Source organism: Pinus tabuliformis, chromosome 1_2 (assembly GCF_031772625.1).
Source record: "Pinus tabuliformis cultivar Carrire ecotype Pingquan chromosome 1_2, CPIR1, whole genome shotgun sequence".
Taxonomy (NCBI): Eukaryota; Viridiplantae; Streptophyta; class Pinopsida; order Pinales; family Pinaceae; genus Pinus; species Pinus tabuliformis.
Window position 1 is genome coordinate 287,447,793 of NC_142298.1, and position 15,279 is coordinate 287,463,071.

General features: G+C 38.0%; 1 protein-coding gene across 1 annotated transcript; it reads right to left on the reverse strand.

Moving 5' to 3' along the window:
* Window positions 1-12,424: 12,424 nt before the first annotated feature.
* Window positions 12,425-13,369, reverse strand: LOC149205465 (uncharacterized). Its single transcript, XM_089393473.1, has 2 exons — window positions 13,127-13,369; window positions 12,425-13,030 (listed from the first exon to the last, which is right to left on the reverse strand). Exon 2 carries the CDS (start codon window positions 13,021-13,023, stop codon window positions 12,652-12,654), a length of 372 nt encoding a protein of 123 aa, XP_089249599.1. The 5' UTR covers window positions 13,024-13,030; window positions 13,127-13,369; the 3' UTR covers window positions 12,425-12,651.
* Between the last annotated feature and the right edge of the window lie 1,910 nt (window positions 13,370-15,279).

Below are 15,279 nucleotides of genomic sequence, written 5' to 3' on the forward strand. Positions count from 1 at the left end.
ATTCAGAGCGAGAGTGTTAGCCCTAAAATTTTGGGTCTGGAGATAGATCAGTATATCCTCGTACCACAAATCAGTTAACAATATCAGAAACAGAGTCTCATCCACGATTGATGCTTCTGATGTTAAATCATTGGAGGACGAGGGAAGGTCGCAAAGTAACTCTGCAAATACGAGAGACTTCTTTGATTTGGATTTGATGAATTCCAAATCAAACTCCTGCAAAATGACTATCCATTTGGAATATTTCCCCCCCAGCAATTGACGTGACAAAATTTATGTCATAGGGTTGCAATATGAAAAAATGGTGGTTTTGCGAAGGAGTATATAGTGTCGAAATCTCTGTACTGCTTGAACGACTGCTAAAGCCAACTTTTCAACATAAGAGTACTTGCTTTCTGTATCATTAAGATTACGACTTAAATAATATATAGGATGTTCAATTCCGTCATTTTCTTGCACTAAAACCATAGCGATGGTTGTATCTGCAGTGGCGAGATACAAGTTGAAGTCTTTGTGATAGTCAGGAGCATACATTAATGATGCTTTTATTAGGGAATCTTTGAGAGAATCACACGTAGCTTGCACAACCTAATCCCATTGGAAGGGTACCCCTTTCTTCAAAAGACGTGTATAACCTTTAGCGAGTTCAGCATAATTTGGAATGAACCTCCTCAGAAAGTTAGCTTTCCCTTGGAGTCTCTAAATCTGAAGCAAATTTGAAGGTGGAGGCATGTCAAGAATTGCCTGAACCTTAAATGGGTCGAGTCGAATTCCGTCCTTAGAAACTACAAAACCAAGCAGTCAACCAGAACCAACACAAAACACACATTTGTGTGGATTGAGTCGTATCTTGTAGTGTCGGCAACGTAAAAATATGGCTCTCAAATGTTGTGGATGATCAGTCCGTTTTCACGAATGAGCAGGCAGATCGTCAAGATATGGTTGAACTATGTTTTTGATGTCATGGAAGGTGTAATTCATTGCCCTCTGAAATGTTGCCCCTACGTTCTTCAAACCGAAAGGTAATTTATGATATGTGAATGTGCCCCATGGACATATAAATGCAGTTTTTGACTGGTCCTGTGGGCGGATATTGATTTGATTGTATCCGGAAAATCCATCCATGAACGAAAAGATTTCGCATCCGACACATTCATCAATAATCTGGTCGATAAAGGGTGTAGGATAGTTGTCCTTTAGACATGCTTGATTTACATCCCTATAATCGACGCACACTCTTATCGTTCCTTGTTTTTTCATCACAAGAACAACATTTGATACCCAATCAGTGAGAGGTATAAGGTAAATGAAGCCAACACGCAAAAGTTTTTGAACCTCTGCTTTAATGGCAGCAGCTTTCTTCGGATGAACAGGTCAAAGTCGTTTTCGTACTAGTTTGAAATCTGGATACATCTTGATTTCATGTTCAACAATTCTCGAGTCAATTCTTGGCATTTCTTCATATGACCATGCAAAGATATCTCTGAATTCGTGAAAAAGAGCACAGTAGTTATCTAGTTCTGATGGAGAACAAGACTTACCGATGTGAATATTCTCTACAATATTAGGTTTGGTCAAAATATTAGTGGCGATATTTTCTTCAATGTTGGACAGATTTCGCTTGGAGTCTACTGTATTTACAAAATTTAATAAAAAATCAACAATTGAAGGGTGATTGAGGTCGTTTGAATAATCTTCATTTTCATCTCGAAGGTGGGAACGATGATGATATTTTTCCCACGGCGTCTCTCCTATCATCATTGATTGGATGATTCCTTGGTCTATAGAATTTATACGAGACCAAGGATCAAAAGGGATACCATATTCTAAAGACCTATCTACCCAAACACTTGTTGAGTGCGGACTCAAATTTGCCATACAAGCCTAAAAAATTGATTGCTACAAAGATTCGATGGGGCTTGGCGGCAACTCCTCACGATGATCCTCACTATCAAAATAGTCGAAACTCTTCTTAAACTCAGATGATGTAGAAGAGATCATGTGGCAAGTTTCCACTGTGGCCGCTTCCGCGAAACTAGATGGTGACAGGAGGGAAAAAGTACTAATTAAGGAAGGGTCTTTTAGGAGACCTACTCCAACATTTTGAAGCGATTGTGAACTTCCATGGATCAATGGAATGCTTCTAGTAGCTTGTGAACTGTTAGCAAAAAAGGCTAGTTGGTCAACGACTATGATTCCACCTTTGAAGGGAAATGCAATCTTTCGAAAATATGTAGACACAACGGCAGCCATAGCATAAACCCAGGGCCTTCCTAGTAAAATATTGTAGTCAAGGAGTCCATCAATGACCTCGACTTCAATATCTACTGTCTTGCCCCCCAGTTCGATTTGCAAGCTACTTAAAATCCCATATGGAGTGTACGTTCTTCCATCGAACGCTTTTAGTGTTGTTGGTGATCGTGTCAAGGGTGGTGAACCAAGAGTTTTCCAACAACTCATTGACATAATACAGGTAGATGCCCCCTCGTCAATGATTGTTCGATGAACATTTTTATTGAGGGCTTTTACCTGTATAAGGAAAGCGAGTTGGGCCGGTAACTGTGGTGTATATTTAGTATGATTAAAGACCACAAGATTGGAATCCGTTGGATTGATCCCACCTATTGCTGATAACAAAGCTTGCTTTTGGGAGGGACAATTTTGCAATACCTCAAGTGTTGACATAGCGGATGGAAATTGAGCCAGATCCTCTACTATATTATAATTCTGAGTAGCTCGAGCACGAGGATTAAATGTCTATTTATGTACAACTCCCTTTGGTGACTTAATGGTTAATTCATGAATAATGGGTGGAACAACTTCTGGCAAAGTCGTTGTCGAAGTACTAGGTTGATCAGTAGCTCGGTTGTTCGATGATGATGGATTCCCATAATCTTTTTGCCTTGTCGATGCCAAAACATCATTTTGTTTGCTTGCGATGGATAGCATAAGCACTTGGGATGTGGAAACATTATCGGTATCAACCATATTAGTTTCTTGGTTTGGAAACGGATCAGTCAAGACTGCTGAGGTATTTGAAGCCTTCAAAAGTTTTGAAACCTCAGATCGATGTGGACAATCTCTTGTAAAATGCTCCTCGTTACTGATTAAACATGGATAACGACGAGGTTTCCTTGTCGCAATAGGGTTTTCAGATGATTTTTCAGGAGTGGATTTCTCCTGTTTCTTCTTATTATTTTTCCCTTTCTTCTTGCCCCCTGGTTGCTTTGGATTTTTTCCCTTGTTAGATGACATGGCATTAATCTCCGAGGCAAGAGAATTGTCATTTGCATTTTGACTAGAAACAACAAGAGCTTGCCCAGATGGAACTCTTGCGATTTGTGTGCTTGAGGTACCAATCATACCGTCACCAACATGAGATTCCCTACTTGATTTAGGAGGAGGTGGAATGGAAAAAGCTGGTCTACGAGCATCAGGAATTTTGTCATACAATGTGCTAGATTGAGTATAGATCAAATCTAAATATTGGGCACAGGCAATGACTTTATCTTCAGTGACAACTCCTTTCGCCACGTCCTCAGTGATAGATGGCAATAAGGACTTAATAAACCACTCAGCTAACAGCTGATCAGGAACATACGTCTTCACCATTCGACGACGACACCACCACTCATGAATATGATCAGATATGTGAGTGGACGTGGTCTGTTTAAAATTGGTAAGAAGTTTTGTTCCAGTTTCATACCTGATGGGTAATTGAAAGCGGGTTAGAAATGTAGTGGAAAAGATGGCGAAGTTATCAAATGAAGCTCTAGGCAATTCAATATACCATTTTGCTGCTGGACCAGTAAGCATTCTCTGAAAAAGGCGAAGTCTAATCGAATCATCATTCAGAGTGTTAGATGAACACCACAAATGAAAATTCATTACGTGATTCGATGGATCTTCACCTGGATTTCCATTGAACTTAGGAATATCAAAGGGGAGTTTATGAGGAATCGTTGGCCACCAAGGGGCATATGAAATTGGATCATTCATTAGCCGGTTCAAATCTAGTAATTCTAGAGTTGCTACAAAAGGCAACTATTGATTCAGGTTGGGTGGAGCATACCCAGGATAAGATGGAATCGCCTAAGCAGTAGGTCTTTGCATACCAGCATAAAGCATCTGTTGCTAGTAACCTTGATAAGGTTGTTGGACATAACCAATATAGTGTGGTTGTTGATAACCAGTTTGAAAATATGGCTGTCCATAACCTACAAAGCCTTGTTGCCCAGGTCCTCGGTAGGCTTGATATCGACCAAATCCAGTTTGAGTTTGTAAACCAAATCCAGTTTGAGTTTGTAAACCAAGTCCAAACTGAGGTTGGGTTTGCTAGAATTGCGGATTTCGGTATTGTGCCAGCCATGGTTATTGGACCATTTTCTATTGCCCAATACCGGAAGATTGACCAAGTTGCGGATTGACAATACCCATCAGTGCCTGAGTCATTCCAGATAAAGAAGCACTAACCTGAGGTTGCAGTTGAGTCATTGAGACAAGTGGTTGTTGTATCACAACCTGAGAGACTTGAGTCTTCTGCCTCGAAACTTGAGGTTGCGAGGAAGAAGGAACAGGTTGAGGTTGAGGCACAACAGGCTGTGCTTGTGCTTGCGACACAGTCGTAATAGCAGGTGTAGTGGGAATATTCGACACAGGTCGGATCAGTTGCATTGGATATACAACCCTTGGTTGTTCTGGCAGTATTGGTATCCAACCACTAGATGTAATTCCAGCTTGACCTGAATATTGTTGGAAACTCTCATATGGTTGTTCCCCAGGAGGAAACAGTGAAAAGGCATACTGCTCTCCATATGGCGGCAGTCCAGTGTTTAAAGGATATATCGGTCTTTGAAAACTGGTTTGCCCAAATTGATATTGGCATGCAGGATCAAATTGTTGAGTTTCAACATAAGAAAGACCAAATGGGACTCCGGATGAATAAACAGGAGTAGACCATGGTGCCGAAGCAGCCCTTGAGTGGACTCCAGCTAGTGATTGATAACCAGCTGGAACAGATGGTGTACCGTATAAATATGACTCAAGTGTACCAGAAAACATGGTAGGAATAGCAGCAGGAGATTTCACCACAACTGCATTAGATGATACATTCCTAGATGTTGATGGTTGCTCAGACATGTTTATTCTATCCAAAAGCTCTCCAAGCAATTCGACAGGAACTTGCGATGAAGGAGGATTAAAAGAACCAAACTCGGGAGTAGAAGGACACAAATGAATCCCAATTCCAAAATGAAACGGGCTATTAGATGGGGAATCTTCTGCTATCTCCTCTATAGCAATCAGACAAGGTGGAATAGGTATACCGTCAGGTCCATAAAATATTTCTGGAGCCAAAGAAGGTATAGCTTCTGCAGTGATAGATACTGGAGGGGTGACACCTTCTAAATACTGAAACTCAACGTCCAGACGTTCAGGTAAATGAACTTCAATCTCAAAGGGAGGTTCTTGAACAACTACTGGTTCAAATGTAGCCTTGGTTTGCACTAAGATGGGTTCTGGATCGACTCTAGATGGAGTTGTTTCAGGTACAGAAGTGTCTACCATTACACTAAGATCAGTTCTAATGTCCTCTTGTAACTGCGGAACTTCTTCTCTAAAGGTAGATGTACCATAAACAATCGGAGTAACTAGAGTCTCTGACAATGTTGAAACAAAAGTTTCAAATAAACCAGATGAATTGGACTCAGTTAGACAAGACCGCTTTGTTTGGATTGGCTTCGCTTTCGGAGGCAAAGACAGTTGACTCGCTAGTCTTCGTGAACGACGGGGTTTTGATTAACTTTCTTCCACGATTGCGGATTATTTGATCAACTCAAAATTAAGGGGAAAATGATGTTATTCCAAATTCAATTAATTTTAATGACGCTTGGACACAACTTTGCTTTTCTAGTTTTTAAGAGTCGAGAAAAAGTGAAAGATGACTCCAGTCTCCTTCGATTTTTAATGAGCCTGAAAGGATAAGTGCTTAGATGGACCTTTTCTTTTAAAGATTCGAAAAGGAACGAAAGTGACTACTCTGGAAAATCTAGACAGAGGGATTACCAAACCAATTTCAAAACTACAATATACACCTTGGTGATAAATTAATGAGAAATTACCAAGGACTTATGTATGGCAGTCAATCTTCCCAAATGTTGTGTTCAGTGCATTGCGATCAATAAAGCCGTAGACTCGGTTTCCTATGGATAAAGGATTTAAGCCTATGGTGGTCTCCCAATATATATGCGACGGTACGGAGAGCACAAGTTCATGCTAGCACTTGTCGTATCAAGGAGGAGGAATCACCCAACCTTCAATGGAAACAATAGCCACTAGTTTTAATGACGCCAGAACACGTCACTAGCCTAGACCTCTAGATATGTTGTGTTAAGTTCCAAAGCATTGTTAGGTTCATTGAAATTCATTTTAAAGTTGATCTTGTTTAGAGTTTGCCTTTTAATGGTTCACTGCGTGATGATGATCTGAAATTCCTAAGATGCAATCTACAATGATAAACAATCTTTGTTTTTTTTTAGCAATGAAAATCCTAGCTACTAGGGAAAGAAATAACAGTGATTTTAAGTAAAAAGCAAAGAGCACACACTAGTGCATTTCCCTATATCATCTTTTCGCACACAAATCATAAAATGCTAAATGCAAATGCATGTATTTGTTTTCGCTTTCCTTGATTTGAAAGATGCAAAAAGGAAAACTAAATGCAGCAAAGCTCTAAAATATTTCACTCAAAATGACATTTTCAACAATTTCTTCTTCAAAAGAGAAAGGAAGACTCAAAAACGACACTTTCAATTTTGAACAAAAATTCTTTCAACACTTTGAATGTAAATAAATCAAATCAAATGCATCAAGAAAAGTTCAATCGATTATCAAGGGAAGGAAGAATTTACAACACTTCTCTTTTCGACAAAAAATGACAATTATGACACTTTTTGTACCAAAGCAACAAATCGACTAAGACAACTTTTCGACAAAGGATTGTAAATGATGAAAAAATACACAAAAAGCATTCACTAATCCTAATGTAATTGAGGCTGATCTAAGTGATGCAAGTAAGGTTCAGTAAAGAGGCATTGTTCATATGCAATAAAACAACCAAACAAAATTGAAAACAGGTCAAAAACCCTCAAATTCTAGATGGAAAAAAAGTTCAGTCAACCATCGCACCTAGGCTTCACAGAAATTGAGATGCATCGCACTTACTGCACTCGGGAGGTGCTATGCATATTGAGTCACAGTGGAAGACAGTGCGATGGTCCAGGGAGCACAATTGAAATGGGTTTTGGCTCAAATGTGGAGTTGTTTTCAATGAATTAAGCTGGGTTTTGATGAACAATGATGAGCAAAGTATGATGGAATGTCTTGAGAGGTTACTGAGCTACCAAAAGGGCATCTAGATGTGCTTGCAAGTCAAATGTTTAATTCATAAACTAAACCAGAGATCGACTGAAGCAGCATTCATCTACTATGCAATTGCAGAGCAAGAGCAGTTCGAAGGCTACCTGGCTAACTTCAAACTCTATCTATAGTTTATCAAATTGAACATAAAACAAACAATAACAACAAACAAACATCTATTCATTCCCCAGCGGAGTCGCCAATTTGTTTTTGGGAAAACTAGTATTCCTAAAGAATGCTAGCCCTCTAGGTTTGGCAGCTACCCTAGAAACAACAGTTTAAAACAATTCAATGATTTCTTCTATGTGTAACAGATAAGAGAAAGATAATGGAACCAACCTGGAACTTCCGCTTAATCCCTTGCTTGATCTCTCTCCCCTTTGACAGATCCTGCAACTCCTCCCCGTACTTAACACGCTTGGAGAGTACCTGCACAAGTACAACAACAAAGAACCGTCAAAGCATCGTGATCTATTACAACATAAACATTACAGAATCAGATATATAATGAACAAATTATATCATTCACAAATGATAACATTCACAATTCTACAATCATACAGAAGAAAACTTGAAGAGCTTTATTAATAGAAGGGAGAATTACAACCCAGTTGTCTGATCCAGCATCATCCTCCCAGCTTCAATCCTTCTTCACCTCATGAAATAGCAAGATCACACCAACAAGAATACAATGCTCTCTCCTCAATTACAAACTATCAGCACTTCCTTGCAATTCACAACATTTCAGCCTCCAGATCTCTTGGATGAGGGATCCATTTATAGATGTGTGCATGGGTTTGAGTCATCCATGGGGTTTGATTACTGTCATTCCACTTGTTACAATTGGTTCCACGAGAGAAAGGATTGGAGATTTTCTTGGATCCCTTACTCATCCTTGGGTGAATTCAAAGAGGCAAGTGGCACAAGAGAAGTTTCTAGAAGATTCCATGAGCAACCACTTAGCAAATTGTCCTAGATATTTGTCCATCCTCGCCCATCACACCCTATAGAAGGCCTAAACAATATGCATTGCACCTCGGTAGTGTACCACTCAGTATGCATCGCACTTTGCCAGTGGAGCAGTCAGTATGGTTCAATTTAGGCAATTTCTGGATGGTTTCTCAGATGGAACTTTTGGGGAATGATGTATTCAGATGACTATGTTCCTTTAGGGTGTGAAATAACTCTTTTAGGGGTTGATGAGCCCTAATACATCGACATATAAGTTTGGGGTTGATGTGCCCAAATATGCCTATAACATAGTGAGATGATGACACATGGCTGTGATATGTATGGTGATGATGTGGCATCTTGTGGTGAAGACATATGGCAAGTGGATTTGGCCTTTTTAGGTGCCCAAGTGGACCTTTTCTGAGTGACATGTGGTAGTGACGTGGCACGACAAGTGCCAAAGAGTGACATGGAAGTTATGTGGAAGTGACGTGGCATGACAAGTGACAATGATGATGATGTGGCAACATGTGAGAGTGACACATGGTAGGTGGATTCAACATTTTTGGACCACGAAATGGACTATTGGTGAGTGACATGTGGTAGGTACACATCAACAAGGAACATTTGGCAAGCTCTTGAGTGGTCATATAGGATGATGTGGATGACATGTAGCACATGGTGATTGGTACATGTGGACTTGATGTAGTAGCTTTGGATGCCTTGGGGTCTATGCCAGGGATTCTTTTTTCAAGAATTTTTAGTGTTATATGATTTTGGGGATTTATCGTGTTTTTACAGATGTGGGGCCATTAACCACTTCCCACTACCCATTGGCAAGGAAACAAGCATTTTGAACATCGTCCAACAGGAAAGAAGCGAGCAATGAGGTACTGGACAAAGAATTTCCTATTAAAGTGCAACACTGTCAAATGACAGTCTCGTTTATCGACCGCTAGGATATCATAATTGTGCACTGGTTTGCGAGTTGTGAGCAACAAGTGATGAAGTAGTGGTCACAACCCCCTGTCGTAGGTGCTAGCAGATTAAGCACCCAAGTGTCCTATAGGCCATTAGCAGTCAAAGCAACAAAGACCGATGAGCGATGATGCGGTGAGCCGATGAAGAAGTAGCCCTTGGTCACGACCCTCGATTATATTAGGCTATAAGGAGTAAGTGTTCAGGGGGCCTATCAACCATTGACTATCGAGTTGTGGTTGTGCATGGAGAAAAGGTTGGCAATACAACATACCGATAAGTGCTTATGAAGTTTAGGTCCAGGTTCAGGCCAATGGATATATGAAGACAAACATCAAAGAAAAGGAGCTTTAAAATTTATGCGCCATTGATGAGTTCATAAGTAAATAGATGTGATCTACTAATACAGTGAAAGGAGGATTTCCATGGGTAAATATTATGGACTTATGTCCATGGTAATTGAAGGGCCAAACCTATAAAAGAAGAAAACAACGCAAGTTGGTTAGATGTTCTAATGAGGAATTAAGAGTGTCAGGAATGTAGGAGATTGGGTAGTGAGACATATGAATTAAAAAAAAAAATGAAATCATTATGTGATGTGCGACCAACAGAGAGCCAATGTGTGTGAACAACATGAGTGTATTAATGTGGACCTATGCATATGAGAGAGAGAATAATTCAGTGAGTAGCAATGAAATGTTGAGCAAAAGAATTGCAGAGAACGGAGCATATTTGAATTCTTGGTTTGAGCATTTATGTATTGCAATAGAATATCTAACTGACTGAGAGTTGAAGTAGTAAGTGCAGCAGAAATAATTTAAAAGACTAAAGGGAACAAAGTCTGTAGTTCTAGGTTTGAAAATGGATGAAAGAGGGATTCGTTAGGCAAAGCAAATTGGTGCGTGCATATCAGGGAGTAGGTGCTTCCTTCAGGTTAGTCCCTATAAAGATCAGGGGGTTGGTGCGTGGGAGTTGGTGCTTCCAACAAGTGGGTGCTTGCAAGTCACAGGATGGGTATCTCCTTCTAGTTGGTGCAAGTAATTTTGATGTAACAACTTGGAGTTTGCATTTGCATTAAGAACAAAAAAATAGATTTGTCATTTTCTCACTTTATGGGTTTCCACGTAAATGTCTCATATGTGTATGTTATTTGATTTATGGTGTTGTAATGTAATTGATTAGTGATAAAAAAAACCCTAAATATGATCCCTACTTTGGGATTGAAATGTCAAAAGAAAAATCTCAAAAATTAACACATTTTCCTACTCAAAATATTAGTTCAAAGGTAGACATTTAGAATAGATCTGCACTCTCCTTATAAAGTAGAACTCCATTTGCATTAAAATTTCAGATCTTATGGTCAAATCCCACTAGTGTGATTAGAAGTTTTGTTCTACAAGGAAGCCAAGGTGTGAAACTCCCATAGGACACCAAAAAATTCATCAATGTTAAAGGTTAATGTAGACGAAGTTAAATGTGATTTGACAATTTATATATATATTCTTTATTTCAAATAATGTGAGTTTTAATTAAGACCCCTTATTGAAAAAAATTTCTACTACTTACACATAAGAAAAGTTACAAACTTCATGCATCAATTTTTTGAATGATATATATATATATATATATATATATATATATATATATAATTTAAAATAATTCTTCAAAATAAAAAACTTTAAAAATAAGAAATTTAATATAATAAAAAAAAGCTTTACATTTCATATGAGTACATCCAAAAATCTTCTAACAAATACTTTATGTTTTCTTTACTATTTCCTTTGTATACTAACAATTTTTTTATATTTTCTCAAAAGTATTTTTTATACTTCAAATATTCTAACACTTTACCATGTACTTTTTATAGTAACAATTTTGTTATATTTTCTTTATAAGACACTTTTTAGACTTCAAATATTCAACACTTTACCATATATTTTTATAGTAACAATTTTTTTATATTTTTCTTTATAAGTACTTTTTATACTTCAAAGATTCAACACTTTACCATATACTTTTTATACTTAACAATTTTTTTTCCTCTCCAAGTACTTTTTATGCTTCACAGATTCAACAAAAAGTAATCTTTAGAAATGTACTCTTCTCACTTTATGACTTTTGAGCTTAGTAAATAGTGTATGGAAAAAGCAATATTTCAATTGTATGTGTTTATTTATATATATTTTTATGTGACATTGTATCTGCTTTAAAAAACAACCTTTATAGACATCTTATACCTCAATAAAAACCAGAAAAAACAAATATAAAATTATGCCAAATTATCTTAGATGTGAAAATATGAGGAGCGAAGAAGTCAAAAATAATAATAATTGCATGAGAAGTTGAAGAAAAGAATTTTTTCAAGGAAAAAGTGTTCATACTATACGTGAAGGAGGAAGGAAGAAATTTTGAAGACATGATGATGAGGTCTAATGAGTTGAGTTGTACAAGCATTATTATTATATGGTAAAGGTGTGACTGTATCAATCATGGAATTGAAGATATTGATGCAGGTGCACTTTATGTTTATTTGTTACCCCACACTCGACCAACCGTCAAACATCTGGCCCCAATGCATGCAAATCATATCATCCAGAGGGCAATGTTGCAAATTTGCAATCTCTCTGTCTGTTTTACAGGCCCACGCATTTATAATTTATCACGTGACGACCAAAGTAGGAGCAAGTGGGCTGGGAATGGCTGGCTACTTATAGACAAACTATTCATTTTAAAAAAACAGAACGCAGTGGTCTAATCTGGTTGCAAATTTAGAAAAATCTCGCCTTTAGCGAACCGTACCCTGTTCTCAAAGCCATGACTGTAACGTAAATGGCGCTTGACTTGACTTTCTTGATGGCAATAGCACTGGCTTGAATAAATAAAAAGAATGGTACACAGTTACCCCAAAAAATGGCAATCAATCACTAAGGATTTGAGTAACATTGACCTGCTTACACATGAAAGTACAAACTAAATAAATCCATAGTTCCAGTAAATGCATTTCACAGAGCCAGAGTGATTCTTATAGAAATTATACAAGTACCAAACAAATGTCAGAACTGCTGCAGCAGCAGCAGAATTAATCAAAGCAGTGTCTGTGACTGTGAGGCACTGAGTGCTTTTTCTATTAAAAATTCTGAAAGTGAACTACAATTAATGGCTGGCTGGCTGGCATAATTGGAAAAATGACAAGTATATCACATGACAGTAGGTGCTGTCCACAGCTTCCAGAGCAACTACATTTGAAAAAAGGATGCAAGCAATCTCTTTCTTTTCCTTTTATGCACATCTATTTATATATAATTATTACTCGGCAGCTCTGCGAGGCTCGCTCTTACGCCTGCTCGTTCCTTCTCTTTTCACTACCTTGGGCTTCGTTTTGGAGTAAACAACATCCTCGTCATCGTCTCCTCCTTTTCCCTTTTCTGCTCGCACTGACGAAGATTCCCCAAACAATTCTTTAGGCGATTTACTCTTCTTCTCCTCCTCCTCTTCTTCTTCGCCCTCTAGGGTTTCTAGGGTTTCTAGGGCTTTCTCCACCACAATTTTTTTAGGCCTTCCTCGCTTTCTTGGTTGCGCTTGCAGGGAAGTGTCAGCAGTCCTCTCGCTTCCTCCTTCCTGCTCCGAACCAGCAGCAGGGGCAGGAGCAGATGATTTTTTCTTGCCTCGGCGTCCCATCTTTAACCTGCGTGAAATTTTCGCAAAAACAAAACGAATCCCAGTTAAATGAAAACCTGGACAATCTAAAATTTTCAATTACGCGATTTGAAAAATATTACACCTGAGGCGATGATTCAATCAGAAAAATTCCAATTTACAGGCGATGTTTCCAGCGCTGGAATCCTGCGTTACCCCGCAATCTTCATTGCTGCAAAAAGGGCGAGAAATCAAGCATGGCGATTACTGAAAAAGTGCAGCAGAGCCGAGGGAGTAGCAGGAGGAAGGGGGGATTTATGATTGAGAAGCGGGTGAATATAAAGAGAAGGAATGGATTTAAAAAAAAGGGAATCCGACAGCGGGGTTGTCAAAACGACCGGCGCGTAGCGACAGGATGCATTAACCGAGAGACATAGAGGGCTCGACTCTTTTGACCGACCCTGACCCCCTGCTCAGTGACGGACGGTCAAGTTGATGTACGGCCTCCGTGGCAGAGTGGGTGCAGTGGCCGTGACCCGTCCGATAGGTATGGCACAAGGGATCGTGACCGTCCGGTACAGGATCTTGTGATATCTCGAGATGTTGCCTTCAAAGGACCACCCATGGGTCCCACACCTCCCTGCCATGTGTACACTTCTGGTTCGCCCTTTCTGCCCAATCAGAAAAAGGGCAATAAGGGATTTCCTATTGGCTAAAACAACACCACCACAGGTACGTCCATACATCACCCTTACTCATAAAGACATATATATATACACACATATTATATATATCCCATGGCACAAAACATAGATATATATACACCATGCCCGTGCCTATGCCTATGCCCATACCATGTGGGTTTATCTTTTCTCTAAGTTGTTTTAAAATTGTTTTTGGTTAAGTGAGTTGATCGCACATGATAATGCTCAAGATCTAGAGGTATTTTGGAGGAGTGAAATCTTACCCCTTATGAATCCATGCCTTTCGAGACCTAGAGGTATCTGGAAGGGGTGAAATCCTACCCAATACCTAAAGGTATCTTGGAGGAGTGAAATCCTACCTGGTTATAGATCCATACCACTCAAGACCCAGAGGTATTTGGGAAGAGTGAAATCCTACCCATCTTTCTATGCCACTCAAGACCCAAAAATATCTTGGAAGAATGAAATCCTACCCGTCCTACCCCTTACGGACCACTAGCATGACATGGTTTTATTTAAATAACATTTATGAGTCATGCTACATTTTTTAATAAAAGCGTGATAAAAAAATGTTTATCCTCTCTCTTCCCTATTTCCTCAATCCTTATAGTAAAGACTCATTTACACTTTATTTTATACTAGATTATTCTAATATAAAAAATTAAAATCTATTTTAAGATCATGATGTGTAGTACACTTTCCTCCCTTTTTGGGTTATAATAATTACACATTCATTCTTCAGACTAAAATTTTGTCGGTTAACATTACAAACTCCTTTTACAAACTCTTTTTTAGATAAAAGTGAGTGATGACTATTCGTACTATTAGTTTGACCTAAATTACTATATAAAAAAAATTTCATCTTGTCTCTTCCATTTTACCTTAATCCCTATTATTAAAACTCATTTACACATTACGTTTGGATTATAATAATTACACATATTCATTATTATTACGTTTGGGTTATAATAATTACACATATTCATTCTTCAAACTGAAATTCTGTCACAAACTCATTTTTCTTTTTCTCTTCCCGTTTTTTATTTTTTTAACAGGTGTATTTTGCCTTCAGTGTCTCCATAATATAAGTGTGATTTTTCAATATTTTATATATTTTTATATTATTTTATTTTATAGATAAGAAATTTATATATTTTTTAATTTATTTTCATCTTTATATGGGTTGAGTAATATAATCCCGGAACATAGTAAATTCCAAAATGGTATCTTGTGACAATGAACTATGTCATACAACGCTTTTATGTAATAATGATGTTGTTCAGCTAAAGAACAAAGTATTGACTGAGATGACTAAACCTATATTTTATGTATAGAGATTATTAAAGGTAGACATTATGGTGTGTTTGAATTCCATTTTGAATAGGAAGGTAGACATTATGGTGTGTTTGAATTCCACTTTGAATAGGATTGTCATTAATATAACGAGGAATGTGATATGTAAATGGGATATATTTAAAATAATTGTGTATGAGGAAAATTTAGTTAAATGTGTGGTCTAGGTTTATGTATGTTTTGGATGAAAAGGAGAAGAAATTAGATTTTGAGAGTTATTTTTATATTATTATTAATTATT